Here is a 22829-nt window from a genome sequence, read left to right as displayed (position 1 = left end):
TTGCTCAAAGGTGGCACCAGGATGAAACAAAGCACTCAGGTTCCAAATGGAATCTTTATTGTATTCTCTGTCTTTGGAAATACACCTCCTCGAGTCTTGGATACTTGGACTTCACAGCCACGACCTGATATCTCCTGGGACATGGCTTGTCTCTGGTGTGCAGAGGGAATAATTTGGCCAGAGCAGGCCTGGGTGTGCCGTTTTTCCATGTGACTTTAATATCAATAGCACTGGATTCCAATCACCCTTGCTTTCCTCCTTTCGGCAGCCTCCTGTCCAAGGCTCTGCCAGGCCCCATTCCTGAGAGACGTCCAGCATGCAATCCCCACGCAGCTTCACACCACCTACTCCCTTGTGTCCCCCATGGAACGGCGCCCTCTTGCTCCCACCAGGCAAAGGGCACACACACGGTGCCCATGCACAGGGTAGAGGACGTGAGCCTTCCGAGTACAGGGTCACTCCTGCCCTTCACTTCGCCCTGACCTTCTTGCGCTGTGGGCTCTGAGGCTCCTCTGCATGTGCCGGTTTCTGCTGGGGCTCGCTGTCCACCTGCTTGCTGGACAGGAGGGCTGCTCTCACCAGCCGCAGCTCCCTCTTCTCCCTGCGCTCCTCCATCTCCTCAATGTCACCAGCAAACAGAGCTTTCAACGGGGTAATCAACTTGGGCACCGTGGGGAAGTCTCCAAAGCAAACCTGAAAGGCAAAACGGAGGTGGAGGACTGCTCAGAGGGGCTGGGCGGGGGCAAGAGCTAGAGTAGGGAAGCGTGTGCTCACACCATAGGCACCAGGTCCCCTTCCCACCAACCCTGGAGTCAACAGACCACAACTGGGAAAGGAAAGGAAATGCCATGGAGAGAGAGAGAAAACTAAAGAAGGCACAGACCCCCATTGCCGGGCCAGGGCAGCAAAGCTGAAGAGGCCTCAGAAACACAAGGCTTCCCCATTCATAAACAGGCCCAGCCTGTGCCAGGGACCAGGCCTGGCTTCCCCACTCACAAGAGAAGAGGGAAGGACATCCCATCTCCAGGCTGTGGTCAGGTCACATGATGGGATGGTGGGAACACAGTGAGCCTCCAAGAGGCTCTCAGTAATTTCCAGCGATTGACGCTGATGTCCATCCAGAAGGGACTGAGGAAGGTCAGGCTGGCCTGCAAACCCGGAGCTGGTCGTAGCAGGGTGACAGGCATCCCCCCACCGGGCCGGCCCCAAGCCTGACCATCCCTCCTCGTGCAACTGCAGCGCTGTCCCTCTCTGCCTTGGCCCCTTCCCATGCAGCCCACCCCATACAAACCTTCATGTGGTCAAAGGCAATTCCAACTTTCTCGTTGAAGTCAGGGCTGAAGAGGGGGATCTTGGCATAGCGCTGGCTGAAGTGGTTCAGCATGATGAACTCTGCATTCATCCGCATCCCCACACCGATCGCCTGGGAGGTAGTGCTGCCAGGCGAGGAAAGCACTCAGGCCAAAGTGCTGCTGAAGGGCCCTGACCCCAGCCCCACCTTCCCCTGCTAATTCCCTCAGTGGCTCCAGTTGGTTCCAGTGTGTTTCTAATTCCTTCTAAACCTATGCTGCCCTGAGAACCACGCCTCTCTTAAGTCTGCCGAAATAAGGCAGAAGGACCCAGCAGCAAACTGCTGCCCTGGGTCAGGAGCCCCCACAGCCCTCTGGTGGGAAGCAGGCCTGCCCTGAGTCACTGGAGAACAGTCTTTCTCAGCAGGACCGACATGAGGCGCTCAGTGCCACGTGGGGAGGGAAAGGGAGTGGGTGATGAGGGCTCAGCAGTCTCCGATACCTGTGCGTCTTTTCTACGGCTTCCTGTTCCAGACCATCTTCCAGCGTGGCCTCATGTATCAGGAGGGTGGCGTCTTTCCCTAGGGAGCAAGTACAGGCGTCAAGCAGTGTCCTCCGCTGCTGAAGCACTCGGCCGCGGTCCACACAGCTGGCTCCCAGCCAGCACTTGCTCCCCTACCCTGTGGCATGTCTGCATGTTAGAATGACAACCAGAGGCTACCAGGTAGGACCAGAGTCAGTTGCCTCTACTCACCCATCTGGACCAGAGCCTCGCAGGGCATGGTGTCCCCTGAATAGACCAGTTTCCAGCCGGATGTGTGAACCAGCGCACAACCAAAGGCATGCTTGCAGTGCCGGACCAGGCAGGTCTGAAACTGAAGGCGCAGGGGAGCGATCACAGCTGCGCTCCCTGCCTCCTCCCTGCCACCTGCGGCTGCCCCATACCTTTTCCAAATCACAGGTGCTCAGCAGTGAACTAATCAACCTTTCAACTGTGGGGTTGGAGACCTCAGCTCCTTTCTGAAGGTATTTGGCAGGAATCATACTGTGAGAAATAAAACATTTAAAACAAATATTTAAAAAAAATTAACTTAAGCCAAAGTTTAAGTTTCTGGCTAGAAAGGCCCAAAATCATAGTCACTAAGATGGGGAATGTAGTCCACGAAAAAGAACCAAACCACTGAAAAAACCTAGTGGGTGAGCTGCCCCCAGTGAAGGCCGTCAGGCAGGCCGGCTGGGCTCCAGGCAGATGGGCTCCTTCCCCCCGAGGTGAGGACAGGGCTGACTCCTGCCACTTGTCCACCTGGCATGGACAGTCTCTGAGCTCACCACCACATGGACGCTTGGCCCTGCAACTTTTATGGAGGAGTGTTGGCAAAAGTCTAAAGCCTAGATCAGACCTGAAATAAGGGCTGCAAGGAAACGCAGCCAAGAAAACAGACACTTAAGTGGGAACCATCTAACAGTTTTTACACTTGAGTCAAAGTATTTCTCCCCTGCTTCTGCTGTCTGAGGCCAGGTCGAGGGAAAGGTGCTGGGGATATCACGGACTAGCCCAGATCAACATGGAGTTTGCCCCCACCACCCGGAGGAGGTGAAGACAACAGCCTGGGGGTGCAGGGTGCCTGGCAGCTCACCTGATGTGATGCAGAACCTGCTGGCACTGGTTGTGGTACTGCTGGAGCCAGGGCCTGAGCTGGGTGGGGGCGACCACCAGCAAAGGGTGAAAGGGTTTGCCCAGCGATGCCTGAAACAATAAAACCAGTATCAAATCAATGGCAGACACTGCGATCAAACTGCTATGGAGTGGCAGGAGGTCCAGCTATTTATGGATCCAATATGATTCAAGCAAACTCAAATGGCAATAAAATCAAGTGCCACACTCACCAAAGCTCGTTCTCTCTGCAGCAGGACATTTAACAAGCCCTGGGAAGGAGAAAGGAGATGCGGGTTAGACATTTCCAAACCCAACCCTGTGCTGGGGTCATCAGGTCCTCATGCTGCAGCGGGTCCCAGCTCTCTGTTGGGCACCAGCCTCTAACACTGCTGGAGTGGGAGCTGGCACGTGCCGATGCATGACCTGAAATCTCACCGCCAACATGGTCAGAAAAGAGAGGGCAGTGGCTGGGGGCCCAGCTGCCCCGAGAAGACAAGCCTCTCACCTCGTGCTGTAGTTTCCTCTGAGCAGGCCATGGGAGAAAGTTGAAGACAACCTGGGTGAAGGCAAAACCCCCTATTGCTACAGGACAGCAAAGTAAACAGAAAGACAATACATTCTTGTGGGCAGAACTACTGCACTGGGGTTTGTGAAAGACCATTACCTCACAAGATGACAAGCCAAAGCTCTGGGCACATTTGGGAGCGAGAGGGAAGAAAAGCAGCAGCCACCCTCGGGAGCTGCCCTGCCCCGCACTCACCGTGTGGTGATCGGCGTGCAGGTGGGACACGAACACGGCGGCGAGGCTGCCCAGGACCCTGTCCACGTCATCTCCATAGTGACGACACAGCTGACCGAACGTGCCCTCACCACAGTCCAGCAGGAGGGCCCTGTCAGAGCTACGGAGAGGAGAGAGATGTGTGGCACTGAGACAAAGGGCCTCTGACAGCTCAGGGGGCTAATTTCAAGACAAGAGAGGCAAGCCGCTATGGGACAGCCTGGCTCCCCCAGCCTCGCATGCTGCTTCCCTGAGCACTTTCTCCAACACGAAGGCCGCTGTGACATCCACCCTTAGAAAGGAAAACTATCCACGGGACCCTGCGGCCCCTTAAATAACATGGAAAGTATACAGAGCTACACAAATGCTGGGCCTCAAGAAGATGCTTATGTGGAATGAGAGGGTAGATATTTACTAATCCCAACAATGAATCCCTGAAAATTCAGATCAGAGGTGACGACAGCCACTGTGGATAACACCATGGGTTGGCACTAGGCACGTATGAGATCTGGCTGCCCTGGGCTGCTTCACCCCTTTCCAAGCAGTTCTGGTTTTCTTAAGCCCATATCCTCAAAGGTGGCCAGTGCAGAATAGGCCACAGATGTTCCCTGGGGGTAAGTCATGTCACTACCAGCCACTGGCTGGAGCTTCGGCTTTAGCTGGCCTCAAGCAGGACCCGGGGAGCTTCATTCCACAAGCTCTGCTGGCTATTTGGAGGAGCAGCTGTCTCAGAAGCTGTGACACGGGTGGGAGGGCCAGACCTCCTGCAGGCCTTCCTCCTTCCCAGGGAGAGCCAGGAGTCTAGGATAGCTGCACCCATGTTCAGAAAGAAGTCTCAGAGTCCTGCACCCCTTTGTGGAATAAAGTGCGGAGGGGAACGCAAGCCAGTGACAGCATCTTTTGGGTGAACACCGTGGGTTCCAGGAGCCGCTCTTAGCCCCGAAAGGCTGGCCATGCCCAGCAGCTTTACCGCACTGCCTCAGTTATAGGAAAAATAGTCCCCGATCTATATATATGGGACACTGGGGTGCATCTTCTAATTGCCGTGTATCATCCACCACTGACGTCTAAGATGTCAAAGGAAAATTTTAAAACCTAGTCCTTGAGTCTCGCTTTCTCACAGGTACACCACGAACATTTCGGAATGCCCTCAATTAATCTCTCTGCAGAAACCCACACTAGGATGACCCAACAAAATCAACTAAGTAAAAGCCATCCAACAAAAGGGCTGAACACAAAACCCACGTGCCAGCCCAGAGGCTGTTTCACACTCGAGCAGCACATAGCTAAGGGACAGTGCAATGCAGGGATTAATACACCAATTCACAGTTGCATCTGTCACTTAAAAGTAACCTCTGTGAGCGTCAGTTTATTTATCAATAAAATGGGTAGTCACTACTTCATAGGATTAACGTGAAAATTAAGTGAGGTAATTTCTTAGCAAGGAGCATGGTATATGGCAGAATGGGACAGTTTTATCAAAAAGTATATGGGTGACAAACTTCAGTGATTCCCAGAAGTCTAAGGCAGCTGTTGAGGCTAGAAAATGCATAAAGGTCCACAACCCTTCTTTGGGAACACTCTAGCCAAGGTGACAACCTTATAGCGTTTTATAGTGTTGCATTTTCAAAATAACTTGGTATGTGCAGAGGAGCTTTTGTTTAGAACACCAGAGTGCTCCTCAATGGACAGATACCTCCCAGGAAAGCAGTAATACCTTATCTTGACAAGTGTGGAGCTGACGTTTCGAATCTTCATCGGGATGGCAGACCCTGTTCCCAGGAAGATGATCTCTGGATACTGACTTTTTTTCTCTATGGAAAAACACATACAAAGAGTTAATTTCTCTGGGTCAAGTGTGAGCCAGCTGTCAGCTCTGACCTAAGTAAGTTGAGTCTCAAGAGGACACCTGTGTGTAAGGGCCACTGGAAGAGGGGTTTCAGGCTGCTTGTGGGAAAAGGGCTGTCTGGGAGGTACAGCAAATGAATTCAAAAGAACTGCTCTAAATTTTTAAGTTACAAAGGAGATTTCTCTGTGCTTAGAATCAGCATTTACCTCAAGGGGCTGGTGCAATCTCGCAGCAGCTCTTGGCACCACTCGCACCTCCTGTATGTGCTCACACAGCCCTGCAGTGCCCGGTTTGTGGGGGGTGGGGGATGGGGACTAGATGGGCTTGAGGCTCAGCTCTCCAGAGACGAAGGCAGAGCCAGGGTGGAAACCCTGGGAGCCAGTTTTGCCCCCTGTGACGCTTCCACAGCGCTCCTCATCGGCAGGGACCGTCTGCACGTTGGCAAGCACTATCTCAGAGGGTCTGGAATGCAGGAACCATAAATCCAGTCCCAAACCCCAAGGCCAGTGAGGCCAGGGGAAGCAGTGTTCCCCAAGCACTGGGTGGCTGTGACTAGAGGAAGTGAGGTTTCCACTTGCCTGGGGCTGACTCGATGAGCACCCCAAACCTGCCTTCCACTCCAGTCTTCTCTATCTCTGTCATCTCTTGAAGATGGCACTGGACAACCACTGGAACAGGGGTCATGTAGTGCCCCTGACTACTTTTCCTCATGGGGCATGAAAGCCCAACGAGATGGAGGACATGGCCAGAACCTTCTGTGGGTCCTTATGGCTAAGCCAGGACTAGATCCCAATCCAGCCAAGTCCCAGTTGAAAGTTTTTTCTAGCATCTCACTGGAGTTTCCAGAACTGCTGACCTCAGCAGGTGCCTTGTCGAGAATGCCTGTGTGCCATCACCAAGCATTCCAATGTCATCGGTCTGGGAGGGGGCAGGCACTAAAGAGAAAGTAGGGAAGCAGTGGACTGAATGAATGAACACAGCCTGTCCAAGTGAGCCACGCTGACACTGCTCAGTGCTGCAAAGACACTGCAGGAACGCAGAGGCCTGTGGTCCTTCCCTCACCTGCCAAGGCTGGGCCATTCTGAGCCATCTTCTTATACTCCTGCACGCTCTCTTGGAAATTGGGGAGCTCCATGGCTTCAGCTATGAATTCATCAGAATTGCAAGTAATGAGGGCATCCCTGCCAAGAGAAACTGTTTCAGACAACCAAAAGGGGCGTGTGGCCACAAACAAACACCAGTTTGAAGATCCAGAATCCATGTGTGCAGAAAATCTGCAGAAAGTTGTTTCACATCAGGACTGAAGACTAAGCAACTGAGATTTTGAGCAGTTCTCTGCTGCCCTGTGGCACCTCTGTCAGCTAGCTCCTCAGAACATCTCCAGGCTCAGAGCCTGACAACCTTGGCACTACTGACATCTGGGGTGGGGGCAGGGTCCCGTGCAGCATCCTTGGCCTCTACTCAGTAGATGCCCCTGGCCTCTAGCATTCCCCAGGGGACTGGGGGAAAGGAGCGGGAGAGAGAAAAACTACCCCTGCTGATGAGCACAGCGCGAGAGCAGGGCCTCTCAAGCTAATGCACACACAACTTACCTCCTGGGGATGTCATCCAGCTGTAGGGCCTGACTCAGTGGCTCTGGGGTGCAGGCTGAGACTCTGCATTTCTAGCAAGTCTCCAGATAGCGCTATGTTGCTGGTCCTGGCCACACCGAGCAGCAAGGCTTGGATGAGTGGCCCTTCAACCTGACTGAGCACTAAAATCACTGGGGCTTATGAAGGGAGTCCCAGGTCTAGCTCTCAAGATTCTAAGTCAGCAGGTTTGGGAATTCTATTTTCCACAGGTACAAGGTGAGCTGGGGGAGTGGCTACATTTGTTAATCTTGGCTTTACAAACTGTCTACAGATACCGACAAAGGGAACCTGAGCTCTCCACGCCCCAGACGCTGTCTGTGGGCCCTAGTCATACTGCCACTGCCTCTTACACAGCAGCACTCAGCGTCCAGTGATGACCTGGAGGAGCCCGGTCTGCTCTAACCAGACACTGTGGAGACAGCTGGAGACCTCAAACTATGCAAGATTCAGATCTTAACAAGTGATGACACGTGGTAGCAAGCTCCTCTCAGGTTGCTGGGTGGAACGCAACCCCGCGGAGCCTCTCTGGATGGCGTGTTATGTTTACCCAGCACCCTCTGAACGGTCGCACTGACTTGGTAACCTCGTGTCTAAGAGGCACCCTAAGGGAACTGAGTTCCAGCAAAGATTTCTCCATAAGACATTTCGTGTTTCATTAAAACAGCAAAAACTAGGAAACGTCTCAAATTAATAAACATCCCTATCGGGAACGTCGATGAAACCTCATTTTGGAGACTACATAACGATGCAGGGAAGACTGCACACTAGTACATGTATCATACATGTAGTGTCATACATGTATATGTAGTACACCTACATGCACTTTTTAAAATACACCGGTTTATTCACAGTTCAAAAAACAATTTGTTAACAATCACTCTCTCCTGTACGGATGAAGGGATTATGGGGGATTGATTTTCTTCACCAGACACTTCTGATTTTCCACATTGTAAAACAGTCAGCAGGGAGCCCTGTTACTCTCAGAGGAAACGAATGTAGAAAAGGGTCATCGTTGGACCCCACCTTCCACCTCAACCAAATCAGAGCCAGCTTGCCTCGGCAAATGAATCTGTGCTGGCACACAGCCACACACTTGCATTTACGTGTGTCTCTTACTGTCTCTTGTGGGACAGTGACAGTCAACTAGTTCTGACAGACGCCACACGGTTTGCAAAGCCTAAAACAGTATTTACTGCCTGGCCCTTCACAAGAAAGGCTTGCCAACCTGACCTAGGTCACGCCACAGGCCCAGCACCACACAGACCTCTGCCACTCTCTCCGGGGACGCAGCTGGTACTTGAGGAGGCATTCCCCGTGGACTGTGGGCACAGTGATGGTGGCGCCTTCTTCCTGCAGGAGAGAAAAACACACTCCCTGGAGAGACAGAAAAGGGTAGGGACCAGGCCAACAGGGACAGTACTGTGACACTACCTTACAGTGGAGACCAGCGAGTGGGGGGAAGATGTCGGGGTGGATGAGGTTGAGCTGTGTCTGAATCTTGTGGCTACGCAGGTTATGAATGGATGTACAACTCTCATTCAGGATCAAGTGCTGGGTGTCAGGCCCAAACCTATGAAGAAACAGACTGTGCATTCACGGTGTCCTTAAGGGGGTGTTCCCACTGCAGGGGTAGCACTGGAGACCAGGGTTGGTGATGCAGGTAGAAGTGTGCAAAGGGAATGAGTGGCTTGGCCAGAAAGACTGCTACTAAATGGCCAGACCTAACCCTACTTCACTCATCTCAAAGTCTAGTTTCTCCCCAAGTTCAAACCAGAAAAAATAAAATACCAGAAAAAAATAAGAAAAGTTACAATGTTTGGAGCCTACCACTAGAGACTGGAAACAAAATGGAGTGCAGGATGGAAGAAAAAGCCTAATAAGAGGAAAAGAGATAATGAATGTTAAGACTCAACCCTGAAGGAGCAGAGGACGAAGAAAGCTGAACAGTGACAGATGGCCGGGCTCATGAGGAAAGATATGAAGGGAGATGCTGGGAAGGGACAGGACAGGTAGGCTGGAAGGCCACCCAATGTCACTACGCGCTGTGAGTTCAATACAAATAATTCCTTCCACGTGGTGCTGGCCGGTCAATGAAGCCAACAGGAAAATGTGACCTCTCCTTCTAGGGACTAATGCGGCTAGACCATCTGACTCACAGGATTGTTGAGAAGATTAAAGAAAACAAAATGTAGAATATTTAACATACTGTGGGACATGGGTGTTCAATAAACTGGAGCTATTATTTTAAACTTGCTAGTCTCTTCTTTAGGCTCTGGGCTTGGAACTGTCAACAAAAAGGGAGCATCAGTTCAGATGCTGAGTGTAGACGGTAGAAGCTGATGCTAACTGGAACCCCACACAGGCGGGACAAGTGCACATACTGTGCCCCCTAGCAGTGACACTTCTTCACAGGAGGGATACTGAGAGCTGCTCTCAGGACTCCAGGACAGCAGGAATCCCTGAGCTTAGGCAGGCGCGGAAGTAAGGGCAGGAGGCACCTCAGAGAGTGAGGGGTGGAAATGTGGCCCCGTACCTCTGCATCCACTGCTGGTACCTGCCATCCGCAAGCACACACTCTGGGGCTATGTGAACCACCAGGGCCACAGGGGCATCAGCCTTTCCTTGGAACCTGGGTGGGAGGAAGGGTAGGGCTTTGCTTTATGAAATGATTCAAACTCAGAATGTGCACAAATGGGCCTGGGCAGCCAGGGAGGGGCACCCCTCAGTTCACCCCAGCCATGCTGGCCCCAGCTGCCCCCAGAGGTGCCTTAGCACTCTGAAGCCCCCCACTGACCCAGGGTCCCTCTGTGCGGCAAGCTTGGGGCCTGCCCTAGACGCAGAACTGTAACTGGCCCGTAATCCCAGTCCTCCAAGGTCTCTGCTTTTCCATCTTTTCTAACTTCATGTCAAGGCTGGGTAACCCACAAAGCCCACCACTGACAATCACTACATAAATCCTGCCATGGGACCACCCTTTGAAAGGCACACAGTGAGTTTTCCCAGACAGCCAGCTCATACTTGTCCCCCCAGGACCTGTCTTATTACCTCTGGAAAGCAGCATTCTCACAGATGGGTTGAATGAATCCCTTGTCTGGACACTCAACCACAACAAAAGCAAGGCTGGGATCTGGAGGAGTACAGATCTCTTCAGGCAAAATCTGCAAAATCATTGGGGCCATGAGGCTCGCCCAGAGCAGTCACAGCCCAGCAAACACGCCCAGCAGCCTTCCAGTCCTCTGTGACGCTGCATAAGCCCCACTGAGCGGGACAGAGCCCCCGTAAGGACCACCTCTTACACCCTTCCTGCTCCCTCTGCTCCTGCTCAGGGTGGCATCTGACTAGCAGGGGGAGCTTTGAACTGCCAGTGGCCAGAAAGCCAGGCATGGCATGCAGGGTTCTCTCAGGTCCATGGCCACGGGTCCTAAAATCCCTACACACTAGAAAAAACATCCTGGTCAAGAATATGGTGGCAGTCTTCTGGGCCATGCACCCGAAGTCCATCCCCACGGGGGTCTTCCCTGAGCTCAAGAACAAGGGAAAGGCTCCACCCTATTAGGAGGAGGACCCCCAGATACTAAATGGATAACAGAAATGCCCCACATAGCCAGCGCTGACATGCACAAGTCTAGATAACAGACCTCATTTTATTGCTTAGCCAGCTGATGCAATCTGTCCAAGCTGTTCCACTGCCCTCAAAAGTCATCTCTGCAGGGCCTGAGCCAGACAGTGGCTCTGTGCAATGTTCCCTACAGATGCTGAAAAAACATCATGACAGTAGGGCACCTTACCTCCCTTCCCTCGAAAGTGACGCTTTTCCCATCCTTGACCGCAGCGATTATGGGAGCGATGGCAGCTGTCCCCCTGAAACGAGGCGAGCACTCTGAGATGCAGAGCTTTACCAGCAAGAGGGGACCCATCTACCCCTGGGAGCCACAATCCCTGCCACTCACACTGGGAGGCCCAGCTCCTTGGCTTTGAGCACCAAGAAGTTTCCTTTCTTCATGTGAAGCTGCAATGAAAAGAACCCAAATGTAATTTCAGTGACTAATGAAGAAGCTTGGTTTTAATCAATTTTCTTTTAAGTGCATCTTTCTGGTTTTACTTTTTAATTATTGTTTTTTTTCTAATACTTCATTAGACTGCAGGTTAGGTTATTGCTTTCTGATAAAGTATACTCTATTCTGAAGAAGTTATTTATTTTGAAATGCTTTAGTGATAAAAGCTGAATGATTGAAAAACACAGTGCTTTACTTCCCAACATTAATTCCTTATAAATTTAATAAAATGTAACCCATTTGCTATTTCCATATCAAATAAAGAGAGGATCCTTCAAGTATCCTCGTTCCGTGTTGCCGTCCTGCCTGCATCCACAAACAGCTGCAGGGGCATCTCGAAGGCGTGGGCCAGCGGGGCTAAGCGCAGCCCCCGTGCGGCACGGCCGTCCACCCACAGTGAGAGGGCACAGTGCGGCAGTTCTCTCCTCTGTCTTTCACATATTTGGCAACATAATGCTGTGTTTCTTTTTCTGGAGAAATGCTTTATATTTCCAATATGTTGTTATTATATTAGAAAACAATAATCCCATCACAAAACCTCATAATCATCATTTTGTATTTAAAAATTTGTCCAGACATTTTTGGGATCTACATTTTCAGCATAGTAAGAGGGAAAAAAAAGACAGAAATGGCATCAAGTGTTAGTAAGTCTTTGGGTATTCAATTATATTTGATTTTCATTTTCTTCTTTAAACCTTTATATAAACTATTTTCTTTTAACTTCCTGAAGTTAAGAAATTACTCTTAGGGCAAAGTCTCCAATTTGGATCGTAAAGTCTTATTAGGATTCTAAAATTTTCTGTCTTTGAAAACATTACTCTAGGGGAGGGCTCACAGCTTTAAGTGAGCGCACATGACACAAAGATGATTGAGCTGAGATGACGCCTTTAGCCAGTGACGGTATCAAGCACTGCTCTGCCCACTCTCCACACAGCCCCAAATGCATCTGAAGATGAAAACTGAATGCTTCTAATGTTTACCAGGAACTTGCAGACCTTAGGCAGGCAAAACCCATGCCCGTACTGTAAGCTGAGTTCAGCCCACAAAGAAAGCTGCTCCCACCCAAGGGGAGCAGAGCATGTGGAAGACAGAGGACAGCCGGAACGCAGGCCCACAAAGCCCGACAGCACACTGCTGCCAGGTGCCTGAGCTCTTGGGTCAGGCCCTCTCCATAGAGGCCCTGTTCTTGCCAACCTCCCATAATTTGAGTGAGCTCAGCTTTCCTGCCTTCCAAACCCTTAGCAGAGAAACAGCAAATGATTAGACAAGGGAAAGGGGGCCACGGGCTGAGCCAGGGAGAGGAGCTCCTGGAGGCAGCTGCGGACAGCCAGGCCAGAGATAGGCCTGAGCAGCAGCCTGCAGCTCTCGGGGCTGGGGCCTCAGCTCCCGAAACAGCTGCCTGAGCAGCGCTGCCCCGGCCTGTGGGGTGCGGCCTGTCTTCAGAACACATCCCATCCTGCTCTACGCAGTCTAGTCCGCAAGGCAGTTTACCACGTAAACTACTTTCAAAACCGTTATTCTGCTTCCTAAAAACTCAAAAATACACAACTAAGCCTATCAACAATATTTAACTTTTATAAAAAGTATAGTTATTATTCAAATAAATTGATAGGTGATACTGACAATGATCTTTCCAATAATATCACTACTGACCTTTCACAATTGTTTCCACTTGTTAGAATTTGGATGAAAATTACAAATATATTTAAAAATCAATGTTGCTTCTTTTAAAAAAATAAATCAAAGCCCCCCCCCAAAAGAAACAATGTCTTACCACAGATTAGACAACAGTGTTTGTTGCAGATTATAATAAAATTTTAATGCAAAGCCATATTAAAAACAGGCCATTAGTCAGACCTGAAAAACACCTTTTTGTAATAACATTCTCATGGACTCTGACCACTTTCGGATTTGCAGATCAAGGCCTTTGGGGACAGTAGCAATATTAAATTAGTCCCGATATCAGCAGTTGAATAATACAAACTAGAAGAGAAGGGAATAAAGGCCTGATTCATTTGAAAGAAAATAAAACTTTCTCTAAAAAAATGGTCTTGAACTTCAGAAACACAGCCAAATCTAAAAGAACATGTAGGCAGACCAACAGAACAATGGAAGAGAATTTGAAAGAATATAACGGCATAGGTGGCATGTTGGGAAATACAGGGCATCTGTGTTTCATCTTGGCCCAGGTGGCTGAGGAGGTGCTACCCAGGAATTACAGGAAGCGCTAACTCACCACGCACACACTCACAAAGCCCACGGGAAAGCTGCTTACCTTACAGACAAAAGCCACGACCAAGGAGGGGTCCCTGCCACCCCTTCTCTGTCTCACATCTGAGAAGAAAACCAATCTGATTATAACACATATGAAGGTTTACAGGCTTCACAGATCGATGATCAGCTGATACCTAATTTGACTCTACACAAAATAAAACACATGTAACCCTTCCGATACAAAGGTTGAAGGAAGCAGTGGTATTCTTTTTTAATCAGACCTGATTTTCCTACTTATGTTGAAATTTGAGCAAGTGAAAAATGCAAAACTCCAACCAGAAAAACTTAGAATGGAAAGTGAAATGTATAAAAATGACACATTTTACCTAGGAGTGGAGAAGTGAGCAAAAACAAGTTGCAAGGTACTTTATAAACAAATATCAACATGCATATGTGAAATAAAACCTAAAAGGCCCACAGAGAAAGCCTGGGTGTCGGTCTCCACCTGAGCTGTCTGAGAAAGGGTGCTGACAGGGTCGCCCTCGCCCGGCCACCAGACAGCCACAGCCTCAGGGCACACGGGGAACTCATCAAGCCTCGCTCAGCACTGGACAAGAGAATCCGCAAGCAGTCCAATTCTGCTGATACATCTCTTCTTGGCATTTTAACTCAGTTTCCCAGTAGGTTGCCACTCTGACACAAGAGGTGCAGATCCACCCATTGATCTGTTTTATAGCTGAGCAGTTATAGCTTCTGCATTCACGGAAAGTTAATCTGCATCCATGTCGCATTAATAAAAAACACAAAGCCTGTATATGAACCAATTTGCCTCTGGGTAAATTGAACACCAAGTTTGGGGCACACCGGGGACTGCCGATGGGCCTTAAAGCCCCACACTGCCATGTTTATAGCCCTTCCCAGCCGCTCCATGGTCCAAGTCCTAATGTGAAAGTAGCAAGTCTGTTTTACACAGGCAGCCTTCCTATGACAAGGGTTCTCATTTAGGGCATGAAGTGGAAATGGACTAAGAAAACTTTGGACTGTGTACTATTTTGTTCAATTAGCATTACCATCCAGAAGGCACTGCTCATTCTCAGGTGATGCAGAGTCTGCAGACTGCTCTGGACTGAGCCTTTCTGGACTCTGTGATGGCTGATGATTTCCACACTTCTGCTCACCTGGTGAGGACGGAAAACAATCAAATTACCCACCATGCCAGGTGAGCTCCCAGGAAGGGCCTGGATGTTCACATGTGGGAAGAGCATGCCTTCTCCTACAGCAGGGACTAGCCACCTCCCCACCTGGTCTCTGGGCTGCGGTACATCATACTCCTCTTACGTTTCTGCTCAGCTCAGAGCCTTGACTATACTAGGAACTCAACAGGGTTTGTTAACTAAAAAGCATGCAAGTAGTAGGCTAGTTTATTCATTATCGTCACTCTCAATAAACAGACCTAAGCCCAAAAGTTACCCATCTACCTGAGAAGGGGCACAATTTTGCAGTCAGTTAAATCTCAAGGTCAAGAAAAAAAAAAAGGCTGCTCAAGGAAGCCAGCACACAGCTCCTCTGGCACACTCAGTCCCTCAGTGCTGACTATGCACTGGGAGAGCCATGCCGGCTGGCAGAGCAAGTTCATGCTTGTCACACAAATACATGTGAAAGTGAACTGTTCCGTGCTGGGGAGGAAGAAACACAGAAACAGCAGAGGGTGGGTGGGGATGGGGGTCAGGAAAGGGAAGACATCTGAGCAGGAGTGAGCCAGGGGTTGGGTCCCGGGCCACTCTGGCCTTTGCTGGGGGCTCTCACTCCTACGCCTTCGGCGCTTAGCAAGCATCACACTAGTTAGCAGTCAGAGAAACAACTCTGAATTCTCCTGGCAGCCCAGAAAGGCTGACACGGAGTGTGCTCAGCCAGACGCAAGGACGACGCTGACACGGCAGGGCCTGACAGGCAGACAGTCTCTCTCAGTCAAAGCCACATCATCTGGCCCTGGAGCCTGAAAAGGCTCCTGTGACTTTCTGACCTTCCAACAATATTCTATTAGGTTGCTATGTATTTAAAAACATTTATCGTGTATACCTCTCCAGAATCCTCACAGCAAAGGATCTGTAAATAAACCCCAAACAATTAATATGCAAATCTGAGAGCAATGTACTGATATTTTCTGCCAGCACCTGAGTACATAATATCCCAAAGTACAGGCACTGTCATTATATGTGAGTTAAATGTGTCTGTCCTTAAGATCATCAGCTCCTTAAGGGCAGGAAACATAGCTTAGTTCAATCCCCTAACGACGCTCAGAAAATACTCAGAAATTAAACTGGGTACACACAAAGCCAGCGTTCAAGCAGTTTCTCTTTTCAGCCACATTCCCTGTACCCAGGGCCTCTGTGCCCCACCCCTCCTTGGGACACAAGGCTCTCGCACTCACTGTATATGGGGATCTGGAGTACTGTCATGGTCTCATCCTTGTATTCTGGGGCAGAGTGGGGCCGCACCGCTAAGTGAAAGAGGTAACAGGAAAGCAACCGCATTAGTACAGACATGCGTGACTGTGAGCTTTACAGATCAGCAACTGCGAACAACTGAATTACCTTGGAGTTTTCATGAGAATCTGCACTAAAACCAGAATGTCTGAGTAAATTAAAACTTGGGGGAAAGAAGCAACATGTATTTTTATTCAGTTATAATATTTACTTGGGGGGAGGAGGGTGTAAGGGGTCTAAATAGTAATGGAGAAAAATACACTAAAGATTAAATAAAAAAATAAAATATATATTTGCTATGGCCAAATGAAAAGACATATTATGATCACTGGTGACTATGCATTAAAAGAAAGAAAGGAAGCACTACTCAAATTTAAGAGATACACGTTAACACATAAACACATAAGGTCAGAGAATCTAACATCTCAACTGTATGGGCCAGTACGGCTTCTGAAACAAGATACTGGTATTTCTGCAGAAAGGGAGCATGAACAAGCTGGAGGGACACACGGCTTCCGGGACAGGGCCTGCGCCATCCTGGGTCAGCCTTTTCCTGTGACGAGGCCACATGCAGCAGAGCCAAAGATGAGGGTCAGTGTAAAAGGACGGAGACAAAACCTGTAGGTCCCTCTGCTCACACCTTTCCTCCCTACAGCCAGGAATTGAAGGTAACTGGACTCTGAGAACCATCTCCAGCCTCTATTTGGGGGATATGAGGCGGGGGCCTAGAAAGTGTTATAGGCTATGTTTTTAAAATGCATCTATGTTGATGAAGGATTCGTTTTAAGGTTTAATTTAGATCAATCTTTATGGATTCTAATTTGATGACTGGGGCACAGATGAGAAAGAAATGAGAGATAATAAGGTGGAGTCAGGGACATACCCAGCTCTATTCCTTTCAATGGACCAGAAAATATTTTGATAGCTTCTAGGAATTTTTCCTACAAAAAAGAAAGAAGAGAAAGAAGTGAGCCGTTATGGCTGCATAAATGCAGAAGGCAACAATGTATTCAAGAACATAAGAGGTATCGACATGACCTTGAATAACTATTTTGAACTTCCTCTCCACAAACATTTACCAAGTATTCACTCTAAGTTAGATACCAAGGAGCTAGCAGTGAGGAGGAGATGGGGTCCTTGCCCTCAGGAAACTTTGATCCAGAGGCGGAGACAAAAATGAAACAAATGACAACACAAACAACAATGTAGTGGCAGCTGTGCTAAGTGCTCTTTAAGAGACAGGAAAAATGCTGGGGGCTGGGATATAACTTGTTTGGATAGTCAGGGACAGTTCCTGAGCCAATGACCTTCAGCTGAGCCATGAAAGTTCAGAAAGACCGAGGCAGAGATGAAAGGAGGGAGAAGGAACTTGAGTATGGATGAAAACCCTGAGATGGCAAGGAGCTTCAGTGGGGCTCAGTGAGGCTAAGAGTTGGCCTGTGTTGCTCCAGTTTGGTGCCTGGATACGGATGCAAGTGTGGGCAAGGGCCAAGGCTTGCAGGACTTGTGGGCCAGACAAGGGGTTTGGAGTGTAGTGAATGGGGAACCGTTGGAGGCTTTTAGGATGGAAGTAACTTTCTGCTGTTAAGCCTGAAAGCAGTCCCTCTGGCTACCGTGTGGTGGGTGGATTAGAGAGGCAAGACTGGATATAGGAAGCTCTCCCAATAGACAGGGGCAGTCGACAGAGATAACGAAGATGAAGACAAATGAGATGGAGACAAATGGATGGATTCGAGACATTACTTTAGAGACAATTAACGGTACGTGGTGATTGGCTGCCTTCATCTTAAGAACTAGGAAATGAACTGTTTATTCAACAGTTACAACCACATGCACACTTCTCAATAGTGTCATAAGGTATGAAATGTCTGAAATTTACTAAATAGCTAAGAATAAAAGCTAACATTGATTGTGTGTCTACTTGGTGCCAAACATCTAATAGATTTAGCACTTTATCTGTGTTATCTCATTTAATCTTTAACTACTATATGAAACATGACAGCCATTTTATGGATGAAGAAACTGAGGCTCCAAAAGGTAAAGTAACTTGTTCAAGGTCATACATTTAGTAAGTTTTAGACTCAGCCCTCTTTATCTTGAAAGGTAAAGGGTTTACTCCACTCTCGATTATCTCTGGACAGCAGAAGACTGATGCAAACACGAAAATTCTTGTTATAACTTTTAAAATGGGTGGTTAGTTTTGAAAGCTGAGTCAAGAGAGACTCACCAGTTGTGGAGGTCCAGAAAGTACACACTTTGGAAGCCCGGTTTCCTTTAAAGTAAGAATCATTCCTAAAAAAGACAAATCAAATCTCTCATCATCCTGACCTGTAGCCACTGCCAGCAGGAGAACTCCTTATAAACCAGCTATTTTTCTGCTCAATCCAGCTTCTAATGGTCAGGAACACATATACACAGAAGCGATGCTAGCCAGAGGTATGAGGGACACCAGATATCCCTCAGATGCCTTTAGAACGAGCAGGGCTGATACTAGGGTGAGGCAGTTGGTCACCTTGGGTACAAAATCATTCAGGTGAAGAATGGTTCTAAATTTTTGCACCCTAGCCATCTTCTTGCCTCACTCTAGTCTCAGCTCTGAGAATGCAACTAGCACAACACTCCACTCCTTCCTATCCACATCACAAAGCTTACAGAATTTGGTGGCAGCACAATCTTAACCTTCACAACCGGCAGGCATTAATAATGGGATAATCTGGACAGTGGGCGTCTGTGTAGCTGTTGACATTCTTGATGGTGAGTACAGTTCCTGCAATCACCATCACGACACACACCAGTTTACTGTCGCACATCGCCAGTCCAGCAACTCAATAAATGAGTGGATGGGACCATTTGAGGGCAGTATCCACACTAAACTCTGTTATTCTGAGTCACTGCTTTTGATGCTCTCTATGCTATAGCTGACAGGCCTAGCAGAAAGAAAATTCCATCAGCCCTGGTCTCAGAAGATGAGCAAAAAAAAAAAAAAAGGGGGCAAGGCAGGTTAAAATCCTACAGACATCCCGCCTGTCTCTGACCCTGGAAAGAGTATACTCACCACACAATCCCCCAACATTACTCCAGTGCATTCGGGTCAGGAATATGTTGTCCAAACGAGACACCTTCAGTCTGAGAAAGAGAAAACATTTGAGCACAACAAAGTGGACTGACCAGGGACCTTTTCTTCTGCTATAAAAACACTCCTGCTTCTCACCTCAGCTTTCAAAGCCCATAATTACCTCGCCCCAAAAGAAAGCAGTTGACTCACTTGTGCTCCTGCATGAGTCGCTGGACACCTTCGCCACAATTGAAGAGATACCTACAGGACAAACGTTACAGAAGTTACTTAGCAGATTCAATTTTGTAAAATCTCCGCCACTGTTCAGATGTTTTATTGTACACTCTGGGGGCGGGGACAAAAAAAAACAAACCTAAAAATCCACATTGCGCTACCCAGCCGCATTTCTGCTATTAGGGTACTGGGTTTTGAGAGGTTTTGGCAGAGACGAGGCGGGGTTTGGGAGCTGTGCAGGCTGGGGTTAGGGTCCAGATAGGTCCTTTCCCCATAAGCAGGCCTGTCAACCTCACACACCAACTCTGAGGTCCGGTCTTGGTGAGCACGGGAGGGGTTGTGGTAAAGTCAGTGCCAAGGGAACTCGGGGCCCACGCGTAGGAAAGAGGACGCGTACACCCAAGTCTGAAGTTCTTCAGGGACTCCGGGAAACGATAGGGACAGGGGATGTAAGGGATCTAGGAGGCCCCACCCACCCAAAGACGTAATTCGAAGGCAATAGTGAAATCCCACGTGTCAGGGGCGCACACCCGGAGGGCCGGGCGGGGCTCGGTAAGGGGACCCACTCCAGGCGCGACTCACTGACCGGTTGTACTCGGAGAAGACGTAGAGCGCCGCGCCCACATCCCGGCCGCCAGCCGCCACCACCTGCAGGTACACAGTGTTCGGGCCCCCGGGCTCCCAGGACGGGCCGCGCTTCTCCCGCGTACGCAGGTGCCTCAACGGGTCCTTAGGCGGACGCTGGCGGCGGGCGGGTCCCTGAGACATTGCGCGCCCAGCCGCGGACCGCAGCAACAGCAAGCGGAGAGCCCACATGCGCCAGTTTTCACGCCGGCTGAAAAAAGCCACCGGTCACCCTGGTCCGCAGGCCTCACGTCCCGCCCCTTCGACCTCATGGGAGATACAGCCAATCAGCGTGCCGCAAACCGAGCTGCCCGCCTACGCGAGGCTGCGCAACGAATAGTGAGGAGCCTGCCTCTCGGACTTGTCAATTGGCGGCAGCCATAGAGTCGGGGAATGCTAGAGCGCCGTGGTTGACCCCGCCCCTTGTCTTTTTCCGGTTTTCCCCTGTCAATATTTTACGGAAACCGTCCTTCGCCTGGGGCGGGGCTTCCTGGAGCGCTTGGACGGAAAAAGCCCTACCAGGCCTGGAGCTGGTCTTTGGCGTTTCCCGTTGCCACAAAAGGTTCGAGCTCCGACGCCGCCAGTTGTGAGCTGCCCTCTTAAGCAAATCAGTCCTCTGGTTCTTTGGTTTGATCTTGATTGTGGTAGTGTTAGATTTTCCTGTGAGGAAATAAATTATAGAGAATGTTAGTGTATTCGAGAGAGTACACGTTTCAAACGACTGCTTTTACTGGCTTTTGGGAAGAAACGCAAGAATAGCAGTTAGGGGTTACACAAAAAGCTCTGGAGCAGGAGTCTTGGGTCTATTATTCAGTCATAATAAATAAGGAGTTGCAACATCATGGATAAACCTTAGGAATTATGCTGCAGAATAATATAAACAGAGCCACTTTAATTTTGGATCAGGAGCTGCCATCCCAGACGAACTTCCTCTCAGGTCTTCCTGCTAAACCTTTGGAATGTTAAAAGGGCAAAATAATTTTTGGACTGGGCCTAGAGTAACATTGCAGCCCCAAACAAGAAAGGAAATATTATCACTACCTGACTGATGACTACTGAAATGAAAATTGAAAACATTCTCTGGAATTAACATCACTTTATTATCTTACCTGCACCTATAGAAGCACCTTCCTTCTATTGATGTAATCTCAAATATCGCTTGCCTTGTCTCCTAATCAGACCTTTACTCACAAGTAAATGCCTGCTGCCTCTGAGTTTGGCTTTTCATTTTAAGGTTAGCAATGCTAAATGCAATAAGCCAGAGAAAGACAAATACAATTTGATTTCACTTTTATATTGAATAAAAAAAACCCTCATAGAAACAAAGGAGATTGGTGGTTAGCAGGGGCTGAGGGGTAAGGGAAATTGGTAAAGGCAGTCAAAGGTATAAACATTTAGTTATAGGATGAATACGTTCGGGGGTCTAATGTGCAGCACAGTGATTATAGTGAATAATACCGTACTGCACACTTGAAAGTTACTGAGAGAGTAGATCCCAAAGATTCTGGCCACAAAAAACAGTGAGGTGATGGATGTATTAAATAACCTTATTGTAGTTGTCATTTTGCTATATAAACTTATAGAAATCATAGCACCTTAAAGTTATGCCATGTTATATGTCAGTTATATCTCAATAAAACCGAGGACAATAAAAACACCATAAAACTTGTAAAAAGATATTAGGAAGTACAATAAAATAATGACTTTTCCTTTGATGACTATTTTAATCCTTTTAAAAGAAATATTAAATTCCATGCAAAAAAAAATTTGGTTCTTCTTTCTTAGTGGTTTCCAGGCTCATTTCTGTCAGATAATCTCAGATTGCTTATACCTCAAAATATAGGAAGAACTGCTTTTGTTCATGTACTTTTGTGAAGTTCAGGACAGTTAGTGGCTATAGTTTCCAGGACACAGAATGCCCTTCTACACTGATGCTCTGGGTCATGTTTTTATGCTTTGTGTAGGGCAAAGACAAATGCTAAGGCTTCCCCAAACTGAGGTTCCACTGGAATGTAAATTCCATAAGGACAGGGCTTCTCGGTCTGGATCTCTGCTGTAAGCCTTAGCTCCTGGGCTGGTGGCAGGCAATTAATACTAGGGAATTAGGAAGAACCCAGTAGCTCAAATAAGGTTGTGTCCTTGCAGTTGGCAGGGACCCAAATTCTGTCAAGTCAGGAAGAAATATGTTATCAGAAGAGGGGATGGGCTGACTGGTACCTCCCCAAAAGTAGGACACTCGCACAGAGACAGAAGTGTCCCCATGAAGGAAGACTCAAATGTCGGAAAATTTTAGTTTTAGATAATAGTTAATAAGCTTAGTAATCAATGTATGTAAAAAGCTATTGTTCCAGGAACTGAAGGTATGACCTACCCTGACTCCAGGAGACCTTAGGCAGTTCCACCTTTGTGCCCCTGGAGGACTGCAAGCAATCAAGACAGTATCTGAGCCTTTGTGCTGCAGGGGGGGGATGCCCACCACCTAGGACACAGATAACGATTGCTGCAGCTTTTATCTGATTAACTTCTCCCCTGAATTCCAAACCCCTTACCTACACTTTTGTTCTTATAAAAAGGGTCAGTTTGAAATGGAATTTAGGATGGTCTGCTAGAGCACATAACCCACCGGCTTCTCAGATCACTGACCACCTGAATAAAGTGCCCATAAAGATTCAATCCCTGTCTCTGCTTATGGCAGGGGTGTCCAACATTTTGGCATCTCTGGGCCACACTGGAAGAACAATTGTCTTGGGCCACACATTAAATACATTGTGACACATAATAAAAAGAAAATCTCATAATCTGTTAAGTAAATTTACAGTTTTGTGTTGGACCTCATTCATAGCCACCTGGGGCTGCATATGGCCGGCAGGCTGCGTGGGGGTGGAACACCCTTGTCTTATTGGTTCTGGTAGTGACAGGCAGCATGAACTCTGGCTTTTCCACATCTTTAAAGACAC

The 22829-nt window shown here is 48.6% G+C and overlaps 1 protein-coding gene across 2 annotated transcripts; it reads right to left on the bottom strand.

Annotated features, from left to right (window-relative positions):
* Window positions 1–35: 35 nt before the first annotated feature.
* On the bottom strand, window positions 36–20156 carry ELAC2 (elaC ribonuclease Z 2). Of its 2 annotated transcripts, XM_024564843.4 has the most exons (25): window positions 19835–20156; window positions 19225–19275; window positions 19015–19085; window positions 18187–18251; window positions 16843–16900; window positions 15905–15973; window positions 14544–14651; window positions 13535–13593; window positions 11155–11213; window positions 10993–11065; window positions 10250–10362; window positions 9738–9833; window positions 8636–8774; window positions 8469–8554; window positions 6636–6754; window positions 5442–5538; window positions 3707–3845; window positions 3177–3215; window positions 2927–3036; window positions 2235–2334; window positions 2044–2164; window positions 1792–1870; window positions 1292–1436; window positions 997–1148; window positions 556–693 (listed from the first exon to the last, which is right to left on the bottom strand). In XM_024564843.4, exons 1-24 carry the CDS (start codon window positions 20062–20064, stop codon window positions 1035–1037), a joined length of 2340 nt encoding a protein of 779 aa, XP_024420611.2. In that variant the 5' UTR covers window positions 20065–20156; the 3' UTR covers window positions 556–693; window positions 997–1034. The 2 variants fall into 2 exon arrangements, with proteins under 2 accessions (XP_024420610.2, XP_024420611.2); XM_024564842.4 differs by lacking the exon at window positions 997–1148 and having other exon boundaries at window positions 36–693; window positions 19835–20155.
* Between the last annotated feature and the right edge of the window lie 2673 nt (window positions 20157–22829).

The sequence above is a fragment of the Desmodus rotundus genome, chromosome 9, assembly GCF_022682495.2.
Source record: "Desmodus rotundus isolate HL8 chromosome 9, HLdesRot8A.1, whole genome shotgun sequence".
NCBI classification, from domain to species: Eukaryota; Metazoa; Chordata; class Mammalia; order Chiroptera; family Phyllostomidae; genus Desmodus; species Desmodus rotundus.
Note: the sequence above shows the minus strand (reverse complement) of the source record. Positions and strands in the feature narration are given on the sequence as shown.